The sequence below is a fragment of the Pyrgilauda ruficollis genome, unplaced genomic scaffold (genome assembly GCF_017590135.1).
Source record: "Pyrgilauda ruficollis isolate IOZ18807 unplaced genomic scaffold, ASM1759013v1 scaffold4, whole genome shotgun sequence".
NCBI classification, from domain to species: domain Eukaryota; kingdom Metazoa; phylum Chordata; class Aves; order Passeriformes; family Passeridae; genus Pyrgilauda; species Pyrgilauda ruficollis.
In genome coordinates, this window is record NW_024525489.1 from 10,511,562 (window position 1) to 10,533,600 (window position 22,039).

The following is a 22,039-nucleotide window of genomic DNA, read 5'->3' on the forward strand; positions in this document are numbered from 1 at the left end:
TAAGCCAAGCCATAAATGATCCCCCTCTTTGAAAAATAAACAGAAATCCTGAACAGGCATTATGGATCGCAAAGTCTTCGGGTGTGATTTGGGGCTTGATTTGTATTTTCTTGGGTGACAGCCCATCTGGTCATCTTTCCTTTGGCCCGTAAATGCTCCTTTGAAAAGTTCCCGTTCCTCCAATGGCTTAATTTCTCCTCTGAGCCACTGCAGGGGAAAGCAAATGGATGGCAGGAAGGTGCTCAACAGTTCTTCGTTCAGAGTGAAAAGGCCCATTTCCAAATGAAACAAATACAAATAATCCTGCTTTTACAACAGAGGGTGATTATGGAAAACCCCCTTTCTAATGCTGCAGGCAGCCAAGAGCCCTTCATTTCTCACTCCTGTGAATGGCCAGGAATTCAAATCCTCATGCCCTCACTAAAGAGACTGGGTTTGCATTGTGAAACAGCTTTCTCGGCAAGAGTTATAAAAAACATAACTGTCCCTGGGAGACAGAGGGGAGGAAACTGTCATTATTTGAGGTTGGATTTCATTCACATGGCTGACTGATGAATGGCTTTCCTGAAGCACAAACTGCACTTGAGGACTAATGTCTGCTGGGCTCAGGAGGCAGAGAGTTACTATCAGTTAACCAAACTACCAGGAAGGAGAAGCAAATTAGTGCCAGGTCCTCCTCTGTTGCCTAGAAGATAGTGTATACCTGGGGCTCTTTTTGTAAGTATATTTTGTATATTTGAAGTTTTCTAGATCAAGTGCATCACCTCAGAAAGTACAGCATCTATTTACTTGATTTGCCAGTTAAAAAAATTAAAGAATTTGTGAAAGCAATCATTCATGTGGAATTTTATATGTAAAGCTTTAGGCAGCATAAGAAATTATTTTGAAATTTTGGCTCCACTTAAAATGAAATATTCTAGTTGTTTTAAAAGCACGAATTTTTTCCCACACCTTATCCTAATGGCTAATCATTCCCCAAAACTACTGGGAAGGAAAATACAAAGACCATGATGACAGCATGTGGGGAAAAGAGAGAGAGAAAAAGAAGGAAAAGGGATAAACCAGCATCAACAATACACTGTATAACAGACCTAATTTTACTTCATAGCTTCACACATGTGAAATAGAAAAGGTAAGAAACAAAAAGAATGAAGAGCGAAAAAGCATCCTGGATGTTCTGACTTCTCATTATACTCAATTGAAATTCAAGCTGCACCACATCTCTAACTACATTAAGGTTAAACTAATAAAATAAATTAATACTAGAATAAATTTAGTTGAAAAAATTATAAATAATAAATTATGAATAGATGCAATTTTTAAAAAACCCGAACTTTTATGCAAGTAAGTTTAAAGTAACAGATATGCCATCTAACTTAGAGGAGAAATTTATCATCCACCTGCTAAATTCTGCTGAAAGATATGTTTTTAACCTCCTGTGAAGCTGCTCTGCCTTAAATAAATGTTTTCTGAATCAAGGAAAAGGGCCTGGTTACAGCTGTATTCATTAATCTTGACCCGCGTCACAATCTCGACTGAGCCACTTCTCCAGAAAAGCTGGATTTTCAACTACTGCTCACCTGAAAGTCTCTCTGTGAAAATGTATCCACAGCCAAGATCATAAAAGCAACACAATGCTGTCAGAATTTTTCCTCCCCAGGAAAGTGAGAGTTGTGTTTATTTGTGCTGCCGAGTAGTGTCATGGGGCAAGGAGGGCAGGAGGAGCCCAGGGACACTTCTTTACATGTTATAATAACAGGGCAGCTGCTCTATTTTTAAGAAAAGAAATTTCTATGTTTTGATGAATCAGCAGATGACAATGACATTGATAATGGAAACAGTCTTCTATTGTGGGCATGCACCCTGTCCCCATCGCCAGTATCATTTATAGCACAAAGAGATCAGGGGACTAGACAAATTTGGAGGCTTTGCTTTCTAAATTAAACATGATTAGCAGCTGTCCCTTTGTCTTAATGACTGGTCCAGAAGACAGTGTACCACTGCCTTCCAGTCAGGCTACCTGGAGTCTGGGACAGAGCCTCCACATGCTGTGAATTGCACACTAGTAAAGAGATAGTTTTAGATGTTTGTGCTTGTTTAAGAACTTGGTTTAAAATATGTAAAAATCTCAGAAGTCATAGCAACAGAAACAATAGTGAGAAGAGAACCATGCATAAAATGCATGTTTTTTTGAACTGGATCAGGAATCTGTAACCTAAAGTGCTTCCTAACATAGTGATCTAAGGTTACAAGCAGGGAACGTCAAACATGTCAGGAATCACCACATTGCTCTCAAACATAATCTGTGAAGGGCAGATACAGCAGGGCTTCTGAGAAAGTGATCCTTGAGCACAGGAGCCCTGGCCTGCTGAAATCCACAGAAAGATACCTGATGATATCAGCACAAAAAAGGTGCCGCTTCCACTCAATCTGCAAGTAGGAGGAACATACTTGCCAAGCTAATATATATTAAAAAAGGACTTTATAATTAAATAAAAGGACATAAAAAAGGATGTGAAAGACAAATATGAAAAGATTCTTATGTGACAAATCCACAGGAGATGCAAAGTTAAATTTCATTAAAAGCAGGATTTAAGGCATTTTAAACTAACATTTCTGTGATTATTACTACCACTTCAGCTCCAACACTTCTTGCAATATTTCTAATTAAAATATTGCAATACCTGATAGTGCCCAAGAGACACAAACTGAAATACACTAGACATTGTTAGGAAGCAACATGAAACATGCTTTTCTTTCACAGCTTCAAAGCCAACCCCTCTTGGAAGCAGTTTAAAAAAAAAATTCAAAAAACCATCACTAAATTTAGAACTGAAATTATATGGGACCCAAAAATAACTGTTTGAAAGTTAGAAATCTCAGAGGTCTAAATAAGAATGAACAGAACATGTCTTTTAAAGTGTGTTGGAGCTGATTCTTAACTGGATTAGTCCAGTTTTCCACTGATACAATTTCAGCAAAATCGAGTCAACTCGGTTTCACCTGCTGAAAAATTAAGCAACCAAATGGTAAATCAGAAGCAGGGGTTTTAACCCCAGTGTGTCTTCTCAACACCTTGAGCATAAGAGTGAATCATGAGTCTCGAAGCCAAATAAAAGGTTATCAATCATTCAGGCATTGGCATTCAGGCATGCAAACAACATTACCAGGGCTGGTGTTTATTGGTGCTCTTAAAACATGTTTAAAATTAGAAACATAGGCCAAAATATAGTCTCATTCCATGGAGCTGTTCCAGATTTGTAACAGTGGTGTATACATATTCACTCCAAGTTTACATCAAGATCATTTAAAGACTAATCCAAAAGTCACTGAAATCAATGGAAAAATTTCAGTAGATTCAAGAGGCCTTGGATCAAATCCTTCCAGAAGTATTTGGCTCAGTAACACTGCAAGGTTTCACGCTAATTTTTTTTTTTTTCCTTAATGGCCCTTGTAGAGTAAATTTGTTCAGTCAGGAAATCAAAGCAGAGTGTCATGCCAGCCACTAAAGCTCAATGTCTCTTCTAAAAATAAGTCCATATTCTTTCTATTCCCTTACTCTGCCCCATGAAAATATAGCATGAAGGAAGGTGATAGTTTTGTTTATTCATGACTCTCAGTAGAAAGCAGCTTTTCTTTTATCCTCCTAAGTGAGTTATTATAGCTTGTAAATCTTAGGTTGTTTTACTCAGCAAGACATATTTTACCATGACAAATACATCATTGCTGCCACATTTAGCATCCATTAAGACATTAGTTTTATGAAATGATTTTATAGCTCATAACGACAATACAAAAGGCACAGAGAAGCCTTCAGGAATCTAAAATAAAAGCATAAGTAGACAAAGCAAGGTGTACTACCTAAGATGCTAGAAACAGAACTCTATCATAATTTTTGCACAACCATCAACTAAAGCTGAGTAGACACGGCACATGAGTAATTGGAGGAAAAATTTCACTACAAATTCAGTAAAAGAATCAAATTTAAAAATGTAAAATCTACCAAATCAAAGATCAGTGAACACTATATGCAGATGCTCTGATTCTGTTGGTGACCAGCTTTACTGGATGTTTCAGGGGAAGAGACACACTACACAACTATTCAACACGGACGATCAAAAAAAGTTTCTCAAATACATTCTTGCCTTCTTTTTATCTTATGTCTAAGGTGTTATGGCCTTATGCTCTTTTATTTATGTACTCTTATATTATCTTCAAGAAACAACTACTGTTTCTTTAATTCTTCTACTACACTAAGAACCCAAGTGTTATTTTGTAGATTGGTTACAAATCAACTTGAAACCATACAACAAAATAAAACTTCACCTGGTTTTTAAATAGTTGTATTTTGCTGATTCATCAAATATTCTCTTCAATTTTTATTTCAGACTCTAATTTGGTTGCCTTCAGTGCTCAATATCGTAGAAATAAAAATGGACATGTTTATAGTGCTTTCTAATATAATGTAATGCTAGAGCAGGGCTTTTTCTTAATCCCCATACTCTTCTTTTGTAAGCCTATTTTAAATCAGTTATGCCTTTGGGCTAACATTCTTCTCCCTTGAGGACTTCTTCCTAAAGAAACACATCCCTGTGGTAGGAAATCTTCCCTGTTTAGCAGGAGAGGTAACTTACTGCTGCCATGGAATTGATGCGGTCAATGTAGTAGTCTGGCCAGCTGGTAGCAAGCTTATTAGGATCTTCTTGTTCCTGAAACAGAAAGTTAGGCAAGGTTACACAAGATGACTTTACAGGATGAAAGCCACTCACAAACCACCTGGGATTCTTCATTGCTCTGCTCTTTACTGTGTTGTCTCCCCCATAGTCTTGTACAATGTACATGAATGTGTACCATTTATTATAAACATTTCTGAAAGCCTAAAGTTAGCACTGCCACCATGGTATGTCAGATAAAAGGAATCCCTTTCAGCTCAGATTACTGAATGCAGAATAATAAAGTTTGATGGAGATACAGTTATCTTTGGCATCTAAGCAGCAAACCTCAGTCCCTTAAACATATTATATTTCAAGTGGAAGGATAGCCCATTTACAGATAGCAGGTTTACCTTTTGTTTCTTTATACTGACAGATCTTACAAATTATTTGGTCTCTCTACTGTTATGGTAATAGTGGAATTCACCAACAATGGGGTTTAGCATTTGCTATGGAGAAAAAAAAAAAAAAAAGAACCTGAAAAGAAGATAAAGACTGTATTATTTTGATGCGATAAATCAAAACTGGTTCAGCCTGGACATTAGGAATCATTGCCTTACCAAGAGGTTGTTCAGACACTGGAAAAGGCACCCTAGAGAGGTGGCTGATGCCCCAAGACTGTTGATTATTTAAGAAGCATTTGGACAATGTCCTTAAGTGCTTGCTTTAATTTGATCAGTCCTGAACTGGTCAGGCAGTTACAGTAGGTGAATGTTGCCAGTCCCTCCAACAGAAACATTCTCTTCTATCCTGTCCTAATCCTACCATATCATGTAAAGTCAAGCAAAATCTCAGAACATCCCCAAAGGAGCACAAAAGCATCCCCTCAGTTACAGCAGGAGCAGTATTAATTCTTATCTCCTTACCTCCCATGTAATCTACCTGAAATCATCTTCAGTAGGCTAATCTCAATCAACATTCTAAAAGAAGACCTACACTGACCCAAGGAACCAATTCTTTTTTGCTCCTTGACTGCTCAAAGGAAATTAGATTTCCTTCTAATGAGTATATTTATTTCTACATAGGTGTAAGTCACTGGTAACATGAGGATTGCTTTCCAGGATCCTCATCTCCCATTATAAACCAAGAGTAACTAATACAAACATTCCTAGCATATGTTAAGAGATTGAACCACTCAACTCACCCTAAGGATGACCAAAGGTGTATGAAGGCTGTGTGCATCTTGCCAATGCTTTCTGGGCATGAAAGCTTACTCATACTAGAAAAACTACCCTGGAAGATATACACAAAAAAATTAAAAGTATAGGTCTATCAGAGTACCTCAGCTATTCCACCATTTAGAGACGAGAAATAGCTCTACATGCCTCCTGTTGAGCCACATTCAGAAAACGCCTTGCTACCTGACAATTTCCTGCCAGGGCACATACCAACACACGACAACAATTCTGCACAACTCAAAATCTTCATATTTTGAATTAAAAACAGTCATGACTGAGATTTGGATCTTCCCCTCTCTTCCTTCCACTGGATTTTCAACATGTAAACTGAAGGAGCATCTCCATTCATGACACTGACAAAACAGCTTTGTCCTCATCTAGAGAAGGACTGCAGTGCAGACACATGTCAGATCAGTGTCAGGTCACACAGCACAGGTCATAAGTCTTTATTAATCCCTTGCACCCAACTGAACAGCTAAGAAGAGCTGAAGAATTATACAAAGAATCATACAGATGAATATCACTGTACCAAAAGTATTAAAGGCTGGCAAAGTGGTAAGAGATACCAACTATATCAACAAATGTAGGCACACACCATGTACCACCTCATGATAATAGATGGTGCAATTAATAACAAGGTGATCTTTCTCAAGTTAATTGAGAAGTTCTGCCGACTTTCTTTACTTCCCTTTCCTGGCCACAATAAGCAGGAATCAGACAAACCCGTATCTATGTTAAATGTCTACGACTAGAGCATTACAGAAATATGCAACTCCCTACCAACAGCCAATTAGAATGGCCACACCTCATGTTTTTGGCAGACTGCCTTTTGCTGCCCTTTTCTGTACAGAATAATATCTAGTGGCAGCCACAATTCTGACAACAGTTTCACACTTGGCAGACCTTAACCCGCCTTGCAAAAATCAATACATGACCTTGACAATGGAAAAGTAAATTAAAACATACTAGTTTAACATAATAGATAAATACAGCATTATTTTTCTATTATAAGATTATCATCCTCAAAGAGAACAACAGAAATAGGGAGCTTATCTGGAAGTATGAAGCAAGGACATTCTGCAGGGAATCCAGCTGAAGTGCAGCGAGTGCTCATGTGACCTTCTGAAATGTTTCTCTGCAGAGAATTGTAACAGTCCTAGTGACAACTACGACTGTTTGCAGAGTACGCCTGACAAGAACACTGTCAGAACAGTCAATACATGTATTCTCTATATTTCTCCTGCCTCCATTCCGAATTCCAAATAAAGAAACAAACACACATAAATTAAGGAATGCCTGAACTCATCCTTTATATTCCAAAATAAGCTACAATATTTTTTGTCCTTAAGATTCTTTAGGGGGAAAAATAAGTATAAATGCTTGAATGCTACAACTAACATTTCTAGATGTCTTCGTTAAACGCACAGACTGAAAACCATCAGGATAGATACACTAGAAAAAATCAGAACTCTGAACAATTTCCCACCTGAACCCAAACCACTAGACATCTCACAATCAAAACCAATGACAAGAAGATTCTGATACCCTAAAGTATATCTGTATATATGATTAGCTTGACAATGAGGCAAGGTCCTTGGCATATCCTGCTTTTGACCATTCTCCATTCATTACAAATTAGTCTGAACTCTTAGTCTGTAAGTCTTATTCTTTGAATTAAAACTGGTAAAAAATTTTTTTCAGTGGAACACAATGTGTAAGATTTTTTCCTGAATTAAAGCCCAGACAGAAGATGTACACTGATGAGGTTAAAAAAGTTTTAACAGATACCCCAGTAAGCAATCCTCACTTTCTGAAATTGTTTTGGTCTGGAACATATTAAGCAAAAGAGTCAATTCAATCTCAGTGGTCTTGCACACTCCCTGCTCACACCAGAATTTTATGGTTGTCAATGTGTGTTTTACTTTGCTAGAATAAATGATAATGTAGATAAAATCTGGCATTCTATTTCAATATGAAGTCCCAGAAAGCTATTTATACTTGAGCATGTAGATTTTTTAACAGCCCTATGAAGTCATTAGACTTATTTACAGTAATCTCCTGAGTGACATTTCTAACAGAGTCACGTTCACACCTGTGACATCACAGCAATTGGGGACAACAAACAAACATTTAACTGCCTAAATTATGTGAGTTCTGTCTATGCTAAAAGATTGCTGCACCAGGTTTTCTCTCAAGAAGGGGAAGATGAGTTGAAAATAAAAAACAATTAAATCTGTGGTGTGGGATACAAAAACAGGGTGCTGGGTTTCTTTTTTGGTTTTTTTTTTCTTTTTTTTGTTTTGTTTTGTTTTTTTTTTTAATATATTCAAAGAAAACTGCAAGGCAACTTGAAGATAATGGCAAAACCTCTCTCTTGCTCCAGGAGCACAGAGAAGGGCAAAAAAACCAACCAACAGAAAAAAAAAAAAGAGCTTTAATATATAAATCTGCATAGGTATCAAAAGCTGGAAACAATAACCCATCTGTATAAGGAAAAACATTAGCTGAAGGAATCTATTAAAGCAAAGCCTTCTTTTAGCTCCTTGAATAGTGTAAATATTACATTAAAAAACAGGCGTCAGCTTGTGCACTTTATAAGGGGCCATATCATTCTTCACTGAAGTAACAACTATGTAACTGCTGTGAAAACAGGATCTTGATACTATACAAGCCTGCAATATAGCTAAGGTATTATATAGGCTTTGACACTAATTTGGATAGGCTCCATGACTTGGTGGAAAGTGGAACTTATGACTTCATCCCAACTAGGACTTAATGGAGTTCTGCAAATATTTGGACCATCTGAACCAATCAAAAGAAAATAAAGCAAAGTGTGCACAGGTCAGCTGATCCCAAAAGCCTTTTCTGCAAATCCTGGGAGACCTGATCCATCGGGTAAGCTGTTCTCTGAGACCAGAGACTTCTACAGGATGCCAGGTCAGTGAGACAAGCATTTGCCATACAAAGACTGCCATAACATATTCAAGCAAGCATTACAGACCACTGCCATCATTGCAAAACTTTCTAAAAAAGTATCTAACACTAGTGTTACACAGATTGTGCAAAAATGCCAAATACTCATCGCTGAGTGGATCATGAAAATGAAAGACATTGTTTATATGGTGCTTTTCAAGATTACTTCAGTCTTGAAAGAAACAGCACAGGGAAAGCCTGTACAGTGACTGCCTGCACTGAAGCTCTTTTAGGGCAAGCACTGGCTTTCAGTTTCCAGTGATGACACATTGCTATTTCACTCTGCACCAATCCAGCTCCATACATACTGAGCAGCTCTCCAGAGCATGTCCTGAAATTTTGAGCATGTCAAAGCATTACTAAATACATCCACAGAATTAGCAGCTTTAGAAGGCTTCTTTCCTACAGAAGGAGACCGAGAGGTATATATTCTGACATGACAATTAAAACTCATTGTCAGAGTTAGGAACACACTGGCACACTCTGACACTAAACCCAGTACTCCTTTATTTCTACCATAATTTATGCCAGTTTATTTTTATGCAATGTCAACAAATATTAACTCCCTGGGATCAGCAGGTGCTTGCCATCTCTGAGTGCCCAACCATTATGTGGACCTTGTCACTACCTGCACACACACACACACACACCCCTGCAATAAATTGCTAAGGACTCATGACGTCCTTCTAACAGGCCAACTATAACATAAAACTTCCTCCTTGAACAGATGCATCAAGAAAGGCATCCTCTGTTACAGATGTCACAGGACAAGCATGGGTACTCTTGGGATGACATCTGTTCATTAGCAACATGACTCCTTCTCAATCCCATCTCTTCAGTAGGGCAGACAGCTGACCTTACTGTTTTGCACTGCTTAGAACAGGATGAGAATAAACCACACACCTGATGCTAGAAAATGTGGGTTTAAAACCTTTCTTGGACAGGAAGCCATGACAATGTTTACTGAGCTCCTCTCTGTATCAATAAAAACGATATGCAAACATAGATGAAGAATATAAAATGAGACCACTGTGAGGCCATAAATTCCTGTCCAAGCTTGTTCACTGCATCACGTCCAGACACTGCATGCTCAAGTTTATACTTGGGTCACAAAGAAGTGCACTTCCTTGCAAAATCCACATTAGGGTTAGTGTGGTTCCTCCTTTCAACATCCTTCACACATCTTTTGAGATCACAGAGCTGAAAGTTGAGTTATTTTACCTGGTCTGAAAGGTCAGCACCATCACATACAGCTCAGAAAATATAAATCATGGAGTTCAAGTCACAATAAGAAACTTATAAAATTAGAAAAAAACTAAAATGTATTATTTATCATAGCCCTGTAGATTTTTTTTTTTTTCATATTTCCCACTGAAAAGCAATGGCAATTTGCATACTGATTACAAATAAGGGCTTTTTTTGGGGTGTGTTTGGATTTTTTTTAATGACAGTTGACTGAAATTTTAACATGATTTACATCAATTAAGATGAAAGCTTTGCTGGATTCTCAGTTTCATGTTGAAGCCCTCTCACACTCTTCACAATAACAGCTTAGCTGCTAAAATGTTCATCTGAGCTATGTGGGATTCAGACTCGTGTCCATGTTCTGTTTCCAAGTGAAGGGTGTGACCCTTGCTTTGCACATGAATATTCTGGCCACTAAAAACAAGGTGGGGTTTTTGTTTGCTTGAAAGGTGGAAGACGGTTATTACTGGTTCTTCATTTCCCACAAGTGCAACTCTTTTCCCTTCAGAGGCGTAAAATCTCAGCTCATCACAACATCTGCTATTAGTGCTGAATCAGTCTTGCATCACTTGGCACTGCACACTGAACAAAAGTCCTTCAAGAAATTAACATATTGGGTTTTGCAGTGTCTCTACCAGTGAGATAGGCAGAAACAGGGAAAATGGGATGCAAACAATTACACACTACCCGGTTACACAGGAAATCTGAATTAAAGCCAAGAATCAATCCACATAAGTTGTATTGCACTCTCACTCAAATCACTGTTCTCCCTTTTTTCATGTCTGACCTACTGACTTTCCTTCACTTTAAGATGTTCAGCTTTCAAAGAAATATTTACTTGTTTATTAACACACTGTCCAATCTATTGACCATGTCGCAGTTCAGAAGGGCCAAAGTATCACAAATAAAAAGTGCTTTCATTAGAAGACACAAAATGTGTTTGATCTGCTGTGGGACAAAACACTAATTCAGATGGGGAGCTAAAATGCATCTAAGCTTTTCAGACAGTTTATGCCTCCAAAAAGCCAACCATGTCCCAAGAGATGCTAATTTTGAAACAGCACAGATCACAGGACTGAGACATTCACTCGACAGATGTGGTCACCACTCCATTTTCAGACTTCATGACTAGCATTTACACAAATAGTCTCAGAGTTTTGGGAAGGAAGCTACATCCCAGCCTTTTAAGCACAATTTACCCAGATTGAGAATAACAAACATTACTTGTCTCCCTGGAATTAAGCTATTGATGTGCAGATAATAATCCATCTGCCACAAAAGCAGTCTACTGTGTAACTTATTAAAGGAAAATATTCATTCATGACCAGTTGGAGCATGCAACTGAGGAGTTCTAATTGCCTCTCACAAAGGTCAGGTATATCCATACATACTTACAGTTCACTGCATTATAACACAGGGGGATTTTCCTTAACAGATCACAGGGTGGTGTTTTTTTTTTTTTTGCTTCACTTAGTCTGAGCTCTGCCCTGTTGCCAGTAACTTGACAAACCTAATTATGACTTCTGATGCTGCTTTTCAATAATTCTTACAAAGAAAGAATCAAAGGCATCAGATTATTCTTTATATTACAAAATATACCTAATAATGTCAAATTGTGGAACTCACTGTCAAAAAATAAAGCATAAAAGTAAAAAAGGGATACATCTATGAACAATGAGGATTCCTGCTTACAAATTATTTCCTAATAATGAAAGAAGCTTCAGTGCTGCAGAAATTCACCAGCCTTTATAAATTAAAATGGATTATTAGTCATTTTTGAAAGATAGTTGGCTCTACTAGGGCCGAAAACTTTCCAGTCAAGTTAAATATATATTTTTTGAAACTAATTATGCCATCTCTCACTTTTTTTTTTTTTGCTTCCTGAGCACTCAAAGATACAGAATCTCCTGAAGTTGTACCTTATATATGACAAATGATGTGACATTTCCAACCTCCTCTAAAACTCAAAGACACGTCAAATCAATTATTGATATTGATATCAGTCTAAGGGAGATGAAGGCCATACTTTTATTTCTTGTCCTCCAAAAAACACAGAACATCCATTGCATATACACACAGGGAGAGTTTCTCACAGAAGATAGACTAGGGTGGCATAACTGGCAGGCAGAAAGGTGATCAGTGCATTGCTTTGAGCTGAAGACAAGAATTAGTGTTGTTTGAAACCTCAGAGTTCTCAGCCACTGATATAGGTCCAGTTTTGAGAACTCTTCTTCTCTTTCCTCTTCTTTTGGTGTCTTATTATTCTCCTCAATACAGATAGATATAAACTTGCTGCCAGCACTGACTGCAGCAGCCTCCTCTTATCACTTACAGATCATACAAGCCTGCTTGTCCCTCCTCAAACATATTCAGCCCTGCTATAGGATGGGAATCCCACCATCACCAGGCATTAATTTAGGGATATAGTGTGTGAAGTGACCAGGAAGATAACTTACCCCTACATTTACAGAACTACTTAATTGTACAGCTGAGGCCACACTGAATTCTTCAGTGATTTGTGCCCTCAGGACAAAGTTTTCTTGCTAAATTGAAGTGTAACAATATCAAACATTGTTCCTCTGCTGAATGTTTAGCCTCTGCCATGGAAGTTGTTCTCTTGTTGAGTAAGTTCTCCTGACTCTGTTGCTGCATAAAGATCCTTCTGTACTATTATCTGAAGTCTATATTCATGTTTAATACCTTTTATGTGCTCTACTTTTCACAAGTCACAAATCAACCAGCTGATATTTTGCTGTTGATAAGTGTATAATCTAAATAATGAGCTGCCAAATAAGGGGATCCATGAATTACCAGCACTTTCAATGAACACATATTCATGAGCCTACCTTTTTCCAGCCCACCCACTCCTTTTGGATGTGAAGGAAAATGTCCACTAGTCAGAAGACTGAGTTATGATCATTCTACCCAGAGGGTCTTCAGAAGAAGACAAAACGTTTCTCATGGACGTGGCCTGCTCAGTGGGTGTGTGGCTGTGGACCTAGGCTGCATTCCTGAAGCACAGCTCTGTTCCTGCAAACCTGCAGCAAGCCTGAGGTCCCATCCTGCAGTAATGTGTGTAATATGTGGCAGGTGAAGCCAACAATTTGTCACTATCCCAGCAAGCACTAAGCAGCAGTAGCAGGACATATTCTATTGCTTTGTTAACAACCAAACTCTGCATTGTCCCTTCTACTGTTTACTCTGTGCTTATACAGGTACTGTTTGTACATTTCCACTAACCCCGTTCAGCTTACGGTCAACATTCCATGGAAAGGGACTTTTTCCTTACCCAACCAGCTTACCTTGTCTGCTTTCCAACAGCACTGTTTTTAAATGTATTCCTACCACATAAGAATGTTGTCACTTGGACTGCCTCCTTCTTCACTTCCTTTCCTCCTCCTCCTGGCATTCTTTAGACAATGTGAAAAGCCACAGAAGGGCCCAGACTGAGCCTCCAAGTTTATCTTTTTGTCCTACTGTTTATCTCCATCAAGCAACAACTTAATCTTTTGTAAATGAAATGAAGTCACCTATTCATGGCAAACACCCTGCATGTTTCTTGATGATGGGAATGAAACGTCACTTACTGTGCTCAGAGACACAGAACTACCAAGGACACACCCACCTAGAGTCAGCAGAGACATTTAGGACAAGTCCTTCTGGAAGCACACAAGAGAATTTTTTAATACCAAGTTCTAAAAGATTTCTCTTCACTGTTCTTAACATGTCCACTGTCTGTTTTTCCAGTGACACTGCTGGCACTGACAGTTTAGTTTGCTTCTGCTCTGGGCCTTTTTGTAAGAATAATGACAGTAAGACAGCCAGGGCAGTCAAAGTACTTATAATTTTTCTCCATCATTTAACCCTTCGCTATTGAAAAAAAAAAAAAAAAAAAAAAAAAGGAGTTGTTGGACAGGTGAACAAAGGAAATAAATACAGACTTAGAGGCCCACAGCTCTTAAGCTGCTAGCCCAGTATTTGATGTATCACTCAGTTGCTTTATCTCTCTGCCCTTTCCATAAATTCAGGTAAAACTGTTTCTCTCACTTTCATTTCTCTCAGTACATCTGCAAAGTGGTTGGGGTACCAAGTACCTTTCAACAGATGACTGAATTATCATAGAAGATGGTGCGACTTTCACCTCAATTAAGGCACATAGATGAAATTGTCACATCTGACTGCGATGAAAACTAAACAACTTTCCAGAAAGTAGAAGGCAATTCCTTTCTTTCTCTTCACGGCTGTCATTATATTCCAACAACAACTCTTGACTGTGTCCATTTCTAAACTTCTCACTAAAAAGATAGGAATTCAGCAACTCCTGCTCAGTATTCACGAGCTTTTTTAATGCTCCTGAACACTCAGTTCATAGTGATCTCTGCCAAATTTGCTTCTCAAACACTACAGAAACATGTTTGTTATTTACACATCCTTTGCTCTTGCATATCCACCAAAGCAAGAATCTGAATGGTGAGAACAGCATTGTACAGAGTATATGTTGTTATCATTATTATTATTATTATTACATGCCATCAGCAGGATGGGCTCATACTTGGATTGTGATGAATCAGAACTTGTGCAAGAGGACAGACAAGGACAGAACATAATCCAGTGGTATCAGCATTTACATGGGCTTCCCATGCAGCAGAACTGGACTGCTTGCCATTATTTTTGTTCTTAAGTACATCGAATTACACCATGTTTGTAGGATGACAGCTGGATAAATGTTTGGTTTTTTTCCATGCTAGGGTCAAATCTGCTTCCACTGAGTCCTCCCAAAGCTCCCACAGAAGGCAGGCAAAATGCAAAACACAGCATTAGGCATGATGATGACAATTTTCTAACTCAGGACTATTTTAAGCCTGATTTTTAATTAGTGTTGAGTTCTAACTTCAACAGAAGCACTACTAGCTCACCCGAAAAACACAGACCTGCAAAATGGACACACAAATTCTGCATATTCAGAATATCTATAGCAAATACCATGGCAAGTTTATGGCATTTATGTCTTCAGCAGTCTGAACTAAGGAGGTAAGAAGGCATTTCTTAAGGAGCAACTAAACTTTTTTTGTTGGAGAGGGAGAGGAGAGGGAGGAAGGAACTAAAAATATTCCATGCTGTTCCCATGGGGGGCAGGGAAGAAAATACTTTTAAATTATACATAAATAAATATATAATTTCAAGTCCCTGACCCAAGGTAACCTCTTACGCTAGGATAAATAAATGAGTCTGCAACTGTTGGCATTGCAACGTGGAAAACATAAACCAAATAAAGCAGACAACTTGGAAAAACTTATCTCCTCTTACGTCTGTTAAAATGTGGTCTTTTAGGTGTCACAATACCAAGCCATAATAATGGTATATCATCTGAACTGTGCAGGCATTTCTGCCTTCTTGACCCTAAACTTACACTTTAAACCATTACAAGAGTGATTTCAATAATAAAGTTAAGAGAAGTCTCTAACATCATCAAGCCTAAGTGTTTCTTCAAGTACACACTTTGAGGTCTTTACTGCAAAAGCAAAAATAAGTAAAACACATGAAGAAACAATTACAGGAGGTCCAAGAGAAACCATAAAGAACAGGCAATGATTCTTCTCAAGTATGCTGACCTGCTTAAAAAATAATCAGGGAACATCAACAAATTTATAATTATGTGAGATAAAATTTCTAAATTCATTATATGGAACTATAAAAGAATGAGACAGTGTCTTACATGAATCCCCACTTTTATTTTTCCAGTGAGAACACATTCTTCATTACAAGATGTAGAAGGAGATGTATTTAATTTTAGTCTTTACTTTACATTGTGTTAATGGTACTGCCCAAATTTGGGAGCTAGTGCTTCAACCAATGACACACATTAATGGGTACCATCAGTCAAACAGCTCTTTCACACCAAAAGGGTCCAAGTACACCACTAATCAGAAAATGCGTGGTTTTGCTGCATTCATGACACTCTTGCAGCTTTTTATTGTTTTCTTTTAAGTCCTGTACTTGTCATAGGCCAGAGTTTCTGAATTTCATTTTCTTAAGCCTACTTGCATTTATAGCAAAGTAATTTTTTAAGTCTTGTGCCTGTCTTCCATACCTAGACTAAAGATAGTGAAATGACCCAATGTCAGCATCAAGCTAACAAAATCACTCCAAACATCTGAGCATGAAGTCATTCTGCTAACAGAAAAAGGAACAGATGCTGGTGGGAAAAAAGGAAGTTAACTCCACAATTGCTGGCATTTTCCAAACATCAAGCTGAAGGAATGCCATGGTTTGCAAAGGGCAACATCCTCCCACTGTGACTTCCCAGCATTATGAGATTTCCAGTGAGCCCTAGGGAAACTGAAAGCAAGTCTATTTTCAGGGAATTAATTTGAGAGATTCTACATTTCAGACTATTTCACCAGCAGCCTTCTAAGCTAAGGAAGTCAGGCAGTCTTCCCAGACAAAAAGAAACCATGGATCCCAGGCACTGAGAGGGAACCAAATAGCATCTGCTACTGCCTGTTTCAAGGAGATGGCCTCACGGCAGTAATACAGGACATTGCATGAAGCTTTATTGACGTTCCCGTTTTTTATAGGGCCACACAGCTGCTTTCTTAGTTTGATTTATGAACAGTTTAGAGAATGACAAATCAATTTAGGATGGAAGGGGCCTTGAGAAGAAGGGACCCACTCAGAGCTGATGTCAAAGTTAGATCAGGTTGTTCAGGTCATTGTCAAGGTAAATTAAAATGACTGAAGCTGAACTTCAGCCACAAAATTCCAAAGCATTGGTAGGAAGAGAAACAATTTTCTGATGTACCAAAGACTTCAGATAAAATATAATTCTTCATATCCAATGTGGCTTTGTTGGCCTTTGCCCTGTGACCGTGAGACACTCTCATCGATTAGTCATCAATACTGCAAATTGTGGGATTGCTTACACTAGGCACTCAAAATCCCACACAGCTTCTTCAGCCTCTTACTGCCCACCAACTGCTTTTGCTGTTAAGCTATCACACGTGCTGTGAGGGTTACCCTGTGTTTTCCAGACTTCCGAGGGAACAGAGAGTAAAAGTATCCACCCCCACATCCACTCATACTCCCCTTCAACACTTCCTGCAGAGCTGAAAGAAAATCTCTCATGAAGTCACATCCAAGACTCATCAAACTGTGAGTCCTTACAAATGGCTTCTCAAATACTGCAGCAAACCATCTTGTGTGTTCACGTCTGCTGCTCCCAGATACCACATATGAAACAACAAGTCTAAAGAAAGGAACTTATAAGGGACACATTAAATGCTCCTTAAAGCTATAAATCCATTACCAAAACAGTTTAATATTCCAAATCAATAACAGACTCTACGAGTATTTCAAAGAGGAAAAAATAATGCAAGAAGATAGAATTGAAAACAATACAACTTCAAGCCACCCACTTCACTTATTATGGGACAACCACGTGCTTGGCAGTCTTCATACAGAAAGGATGAACCCCAAAGGGCTTTCCTAGCTCAGAACAGACAATATAAAACCAAAAACCCACACTCAGACAACACAATAGTGTGATCTTCATCTGGCATACTATATCACTAAGTGAGACCAGATGAAGAACCATTTTCTCTCTTCTTTAGGGAAAATGTATCATCTCCTGAATAGCTCAGAACTGGCTGAATGGCAGATCCCAGAGGGATCTAGTGGCCCAGGGTCTAGTTAGAGGCCTGTCACCAGTGGTGTCCCCCAAGGTTCAATACTGGGCCCAGTATTGTTTCACATGTTCATCAATGACTTGGATGGAGGAGCAGATGCCTCCTCAGGAAGTTCACTGACAACACCATGCTGGGAGGAGTGGCTGATATCCCAGAGGACTGTGCAGCCCTCCAGAAGGACCTCGACAGGCTGGAGAGATGGACAGAGGGGAGCTGTCTGAAATTAAACTGTAAGTGCAGGGTCCTACACCTAAGGAAGAATAACCCTATGGACCAGCACACAGCTGACAGCTGCGGCTGACCTGTTGGAAAGCAGCTCTGTGGAGAAGGATCTGGGGATCCTGGTGGACAACAAGCCATCCAGTGTGCCCTGTGACTCATGCCCTGGTGAGGACACATCTGGAGTGCTGTGTCCAGTTCTGGGCTCCTCAGTACAAGAGAGACGTGGAGCTCCTGAGTGGGTCCAGTGGAGGGTAACAAAGATGATTAAGGGACTGGAACATCTCTCTTATCAGGAAAGGCTGAGGGATCTGGGCCTGGTCAGCCTGGAGAAGGAACAATGGAGAGGGGATCTTATCAATGCCTATCAGTATCTGAAGGGAGGATGCCAAGAGGATGGAGCAGCACACAGCTGACAGCTGCGGCTGACCTGTTGGAAAGCAGCTCTGTGGAGAAGGATCTGGGGATCCTGGTGGACAACAAGCCATCCAGTGTGCCCTGTGACTCATGCCCTGGTGAGGACACATCTGGAGTTCCGTGTCCAGTTCTGGGCTCCTCAGTACAAGAGAGACGTGGAGCTCCTGAGTGGGTCCAGTGGAGGGTAACAAAGATGATTAAGGGACTGGAACATCTCTCTTATCAGGAAAGGCTGAGGGATCTGGGCCTGGTCAGCCTGGAGAAGGAACAATGGAGAGGGGATCTTATCAATGCCTATCAGTATCTGAAGGGAGGATGCCAAGAGGATGGAGCCAGGCTCTTTATGGTGCTGAGCAATAGGACAGGAGGCAATGGGCAGAAACTGATGCACAGAAAGTTCCACCTAAATATGAGGCAGAACTTCTTTACTGTGTGGGTGACCAAGCACCGGAATAGGTTGTCCAGAGAGGCTGTGGAGTTTCCCTCAACAGAGATATTCAAGAACAATCTAGATGCAATCTTTGCCACGTGCTCTAGAATGACCCTGCTTGCCACAGATGATCCCACTGGTGGTCCATACCCATTTTGTGATTCTGTGATATCAATATGTATCTCCTACTTTAAAGCAGGAACCAGAAGAAGTGAACTCCTGTCAAAATACATCAAGTGTAATGCAGTCTCCTGCTCTTAGAACCTCCGTATGAAGACTTAAATGCAAAGAAAAGACCTCAGGGTTTGGAATAAAAGCCCTGCCAGTTGACTTTAGCATAGAAATATTTCACAGAAGTAACTGTCTCAATCAATCTGGAACTATGCTTCACAGTGCAAAACCACAGATGCACAGCAGCCCTAGAACAAATGGTAAGTGCAGAAATTTTCACTCACTTCTGAAAGCTTTCCCCAAAGGCAAGGAAGACTCCAGATTTTATATTTGCATCCATCTTGTCCTTCATCCCTGCTAGGCTATGGTGATTACATAAAAAGCTGCAAAAGCAGCTTAGATCCCTCCAGCAGATTTCAAAGTATCTTACTCTATATCCAGCTGCACAATATCAAGCTATACTTTTTATGGTGACATTTTGCTGACAATCCAAACCTCAAGGGCAAAGCTCAAACAGAAACTCTCTAAGAAAGAAAAAACACAAACCAGACATGTAGACATTATCTTCAATAATGCTAGACGGGCAATGAGGGACCAAAGTGGGAGTTTGTGAAAATGAGCTGCAAATGGTATAAAAAGACGGTAGTAAAACACTAAAAGTTGATGTCCCACTAAGGCTAGGATTCTCAAGAGTTTTCCAAAGCCTATGAGGATGCAGCCCTGATTTTAGGAAAAGAGAACTGAATGCAAAGTGATGGTGCTTTGTGAGAGAGGTGTAAATCTTTTTAGGAGGACATCTGGGGCACTCTGCACCTGGACTACAGTCTCACAGTGGTTCAGCACCAATCTGTGACTTCAATCTAAAGAACTTGGACTCCTTAACGACTGTGCAATGCATAAAAGTGCCTTCTACTCTGTCCTTCCTGCTCCTTACTGTGAACTCACCCAAACCCAGAAACTTCACCACAAGATCATTGCAGAAGACAGGTAAGTACAGTAAAAAGAAGGAACAGTGCTTGATTTGAAAATATATTCAGATATTTCAGCACGTATCTTAAAAAAAAAAAAAGGGGGGTGGGGAAAGGAGAAAGGGATGCTGTATGCATCCAAGGCATGGGAAAAATATAATTAACAGAGTTTTTTTTAAATAATCTCATGAAGGATATTCTTATATTTTCTGCATATTAGCTGTTACAGACTATGGTTCAGGTGATTTTTCTGTATGGTTCAGGTAAATTGTTATATTATATTTTGCTATTGTGGAGAATCTCTTTCCCATAATAGAAAAAGTAGAATATATTTACAAATTATAAGTATGTACTTTTTCTCAGATGCCATGAATGTCTACTTCCAGAAAGTTTCAGTGGGCTGCCTATTACCTCACTACTTGAGTTTAAAGAATCTTACTTGAGTAGATAAAGTACAATCAAATCAAAGCAAACATGCTAGGATACCACTAAAATCACAAGAGTACAAGATAACATGGAGAGCTGTATGATACAGCTAGTCCAGTCTGACTCTACTCTGGAAAAAGATTGCTACCAATTTTTTTCCTCAAAGAAAGGCAGAAGTGGAAAAAAACACAAGAGTACAAGATAACATGGAGATATTTTGGAGATCTCAACATATTATTAGAATTGAAGGATTGAGATTTTTGTTGTGGGGTTTTTTTTTTTTTTTTTTTTTTTTTTGTTTTGTTCTGTTGTTTTGGGTTTGGTATTTTTTTGCTTTTTTTGGGTTTTGTTTTGATGGGGTTTTTTTTGTTTTGTTTTGTTTTTTGGGGGTTTTTTGGTTTTGTTTTTTTTTTTTGTTGGATTAGAAAGAAGCTGTATGATACAGCTAGTCCAGTCTGACTCTACTCTGGAAAAAGATTGCTACCAATTTTTTTCCTCAAAGAAAGGCAGAAGTGGAAAAAATCTAACTTGTTTAACTGTGCAAAATGTGTGTGCTTGCTACTAAAATCTGCTCAGCCAAAGTCATACAAATTAGTCTCGGGAGGCAGGAAAGGCCATAAAAAGAAAACAACTTGACTTGCTTTGCAATAGCAATAAGTCTAACAGCTTGTAGGGCTGTTCAGAAGGCAATGAGCTATGGCCCGCTCAATGAGGCCTCATTCTTAGAAACACAGGCTGCATCCAAAGCAACGTGTGCTGAAGCAGTGCGATACCTGCATTTTTTTACACTTTTTGGGATCCCAATAAGAGCTTGTTCATAGATGAGACAAATGAGCTAACATTTTTTTCATTCCATATAATTGTTTGATTGGTATTTAATGAGGCTATGTTTGTCAGTATCAGCTCCTGGTAAAACAGCACTGAAGAACACTGGTTTTCTAAACTTTGACATGGGAAATTTGCAAATAAATCTTGGTCTAGTCTTGATTTAATTCCTGCAAAACTTATATCTGGTAGAAAATCTAGAGAGGAGTTACAGAGGTGTTTTATGTAAGCCTAAATTTCAGCTTATGGTGAGACAAGAAGATTATTCTAAAAAAAACCAGAATAAAACACTTGAACTTAGAGAGGATGTTATAACTTGTATTTTCTACATATGGCCTTACTTAACAATATCAGTGGAAGCTCCTTCTACAGAGGAAGAGGCAATGTAAAACATGAACTGGCAGTTTGGGTAGAGGGTCAGGGTGCCATCAGTGGTGACTAATCAATGATTCCTCTGATGCGAATCAAGCCAACTGCATTTCTCATTGTCCGTCCTGTGCTGATTAACATCAAGGTAGAGAACAGCTGAGATTGAGAAGACATGAACATTTTCCAACAGACCAACCTCTATTCCTCGCAAATAGCTATTCCACAAATGAGAGGAAAGCACCCACTAGAGCTGCTACCTAGAGCTACTCTTTTCGGTCAAATAATCGGTGATTTGTTTTTAATAATAACAGTCTCAAATATGAGCCCAGAATAGCCAAAAGTGACCAAAGCAAGCATGGCTGTGAAATACTGTGTGAATGCTACTCACAATCGTGACATTTCAGTTCAGAATTCAGCCACC

General features: G+C 39.0%; 1 protein-coding gene across 2 annotated transcripts in view; it reads right to left on the reverse strand.

Annotated features, from left to right (window-relative positions):
• Positions 1–22,039, reverse strand: part of DAAM2 (dishevelled associated activator of morphogenesis 2) — a 200,342-nt gene that overhangs the window by 70,424 nt on the left and 107,879 nt on the right. For both annotated transcript variants that reach the window (XM_041477173.1, XM_041477172.1), the window contains one exon: positions 4,635–4,709. In XM_041477173.1, coding sequence (XP_041333107.1) covers positions 4,635–4,709 — 75 coding nt within the window. The remainder of the gene's footprint in view (positions 1–4,634; positions 4,710–22,039) is intronic.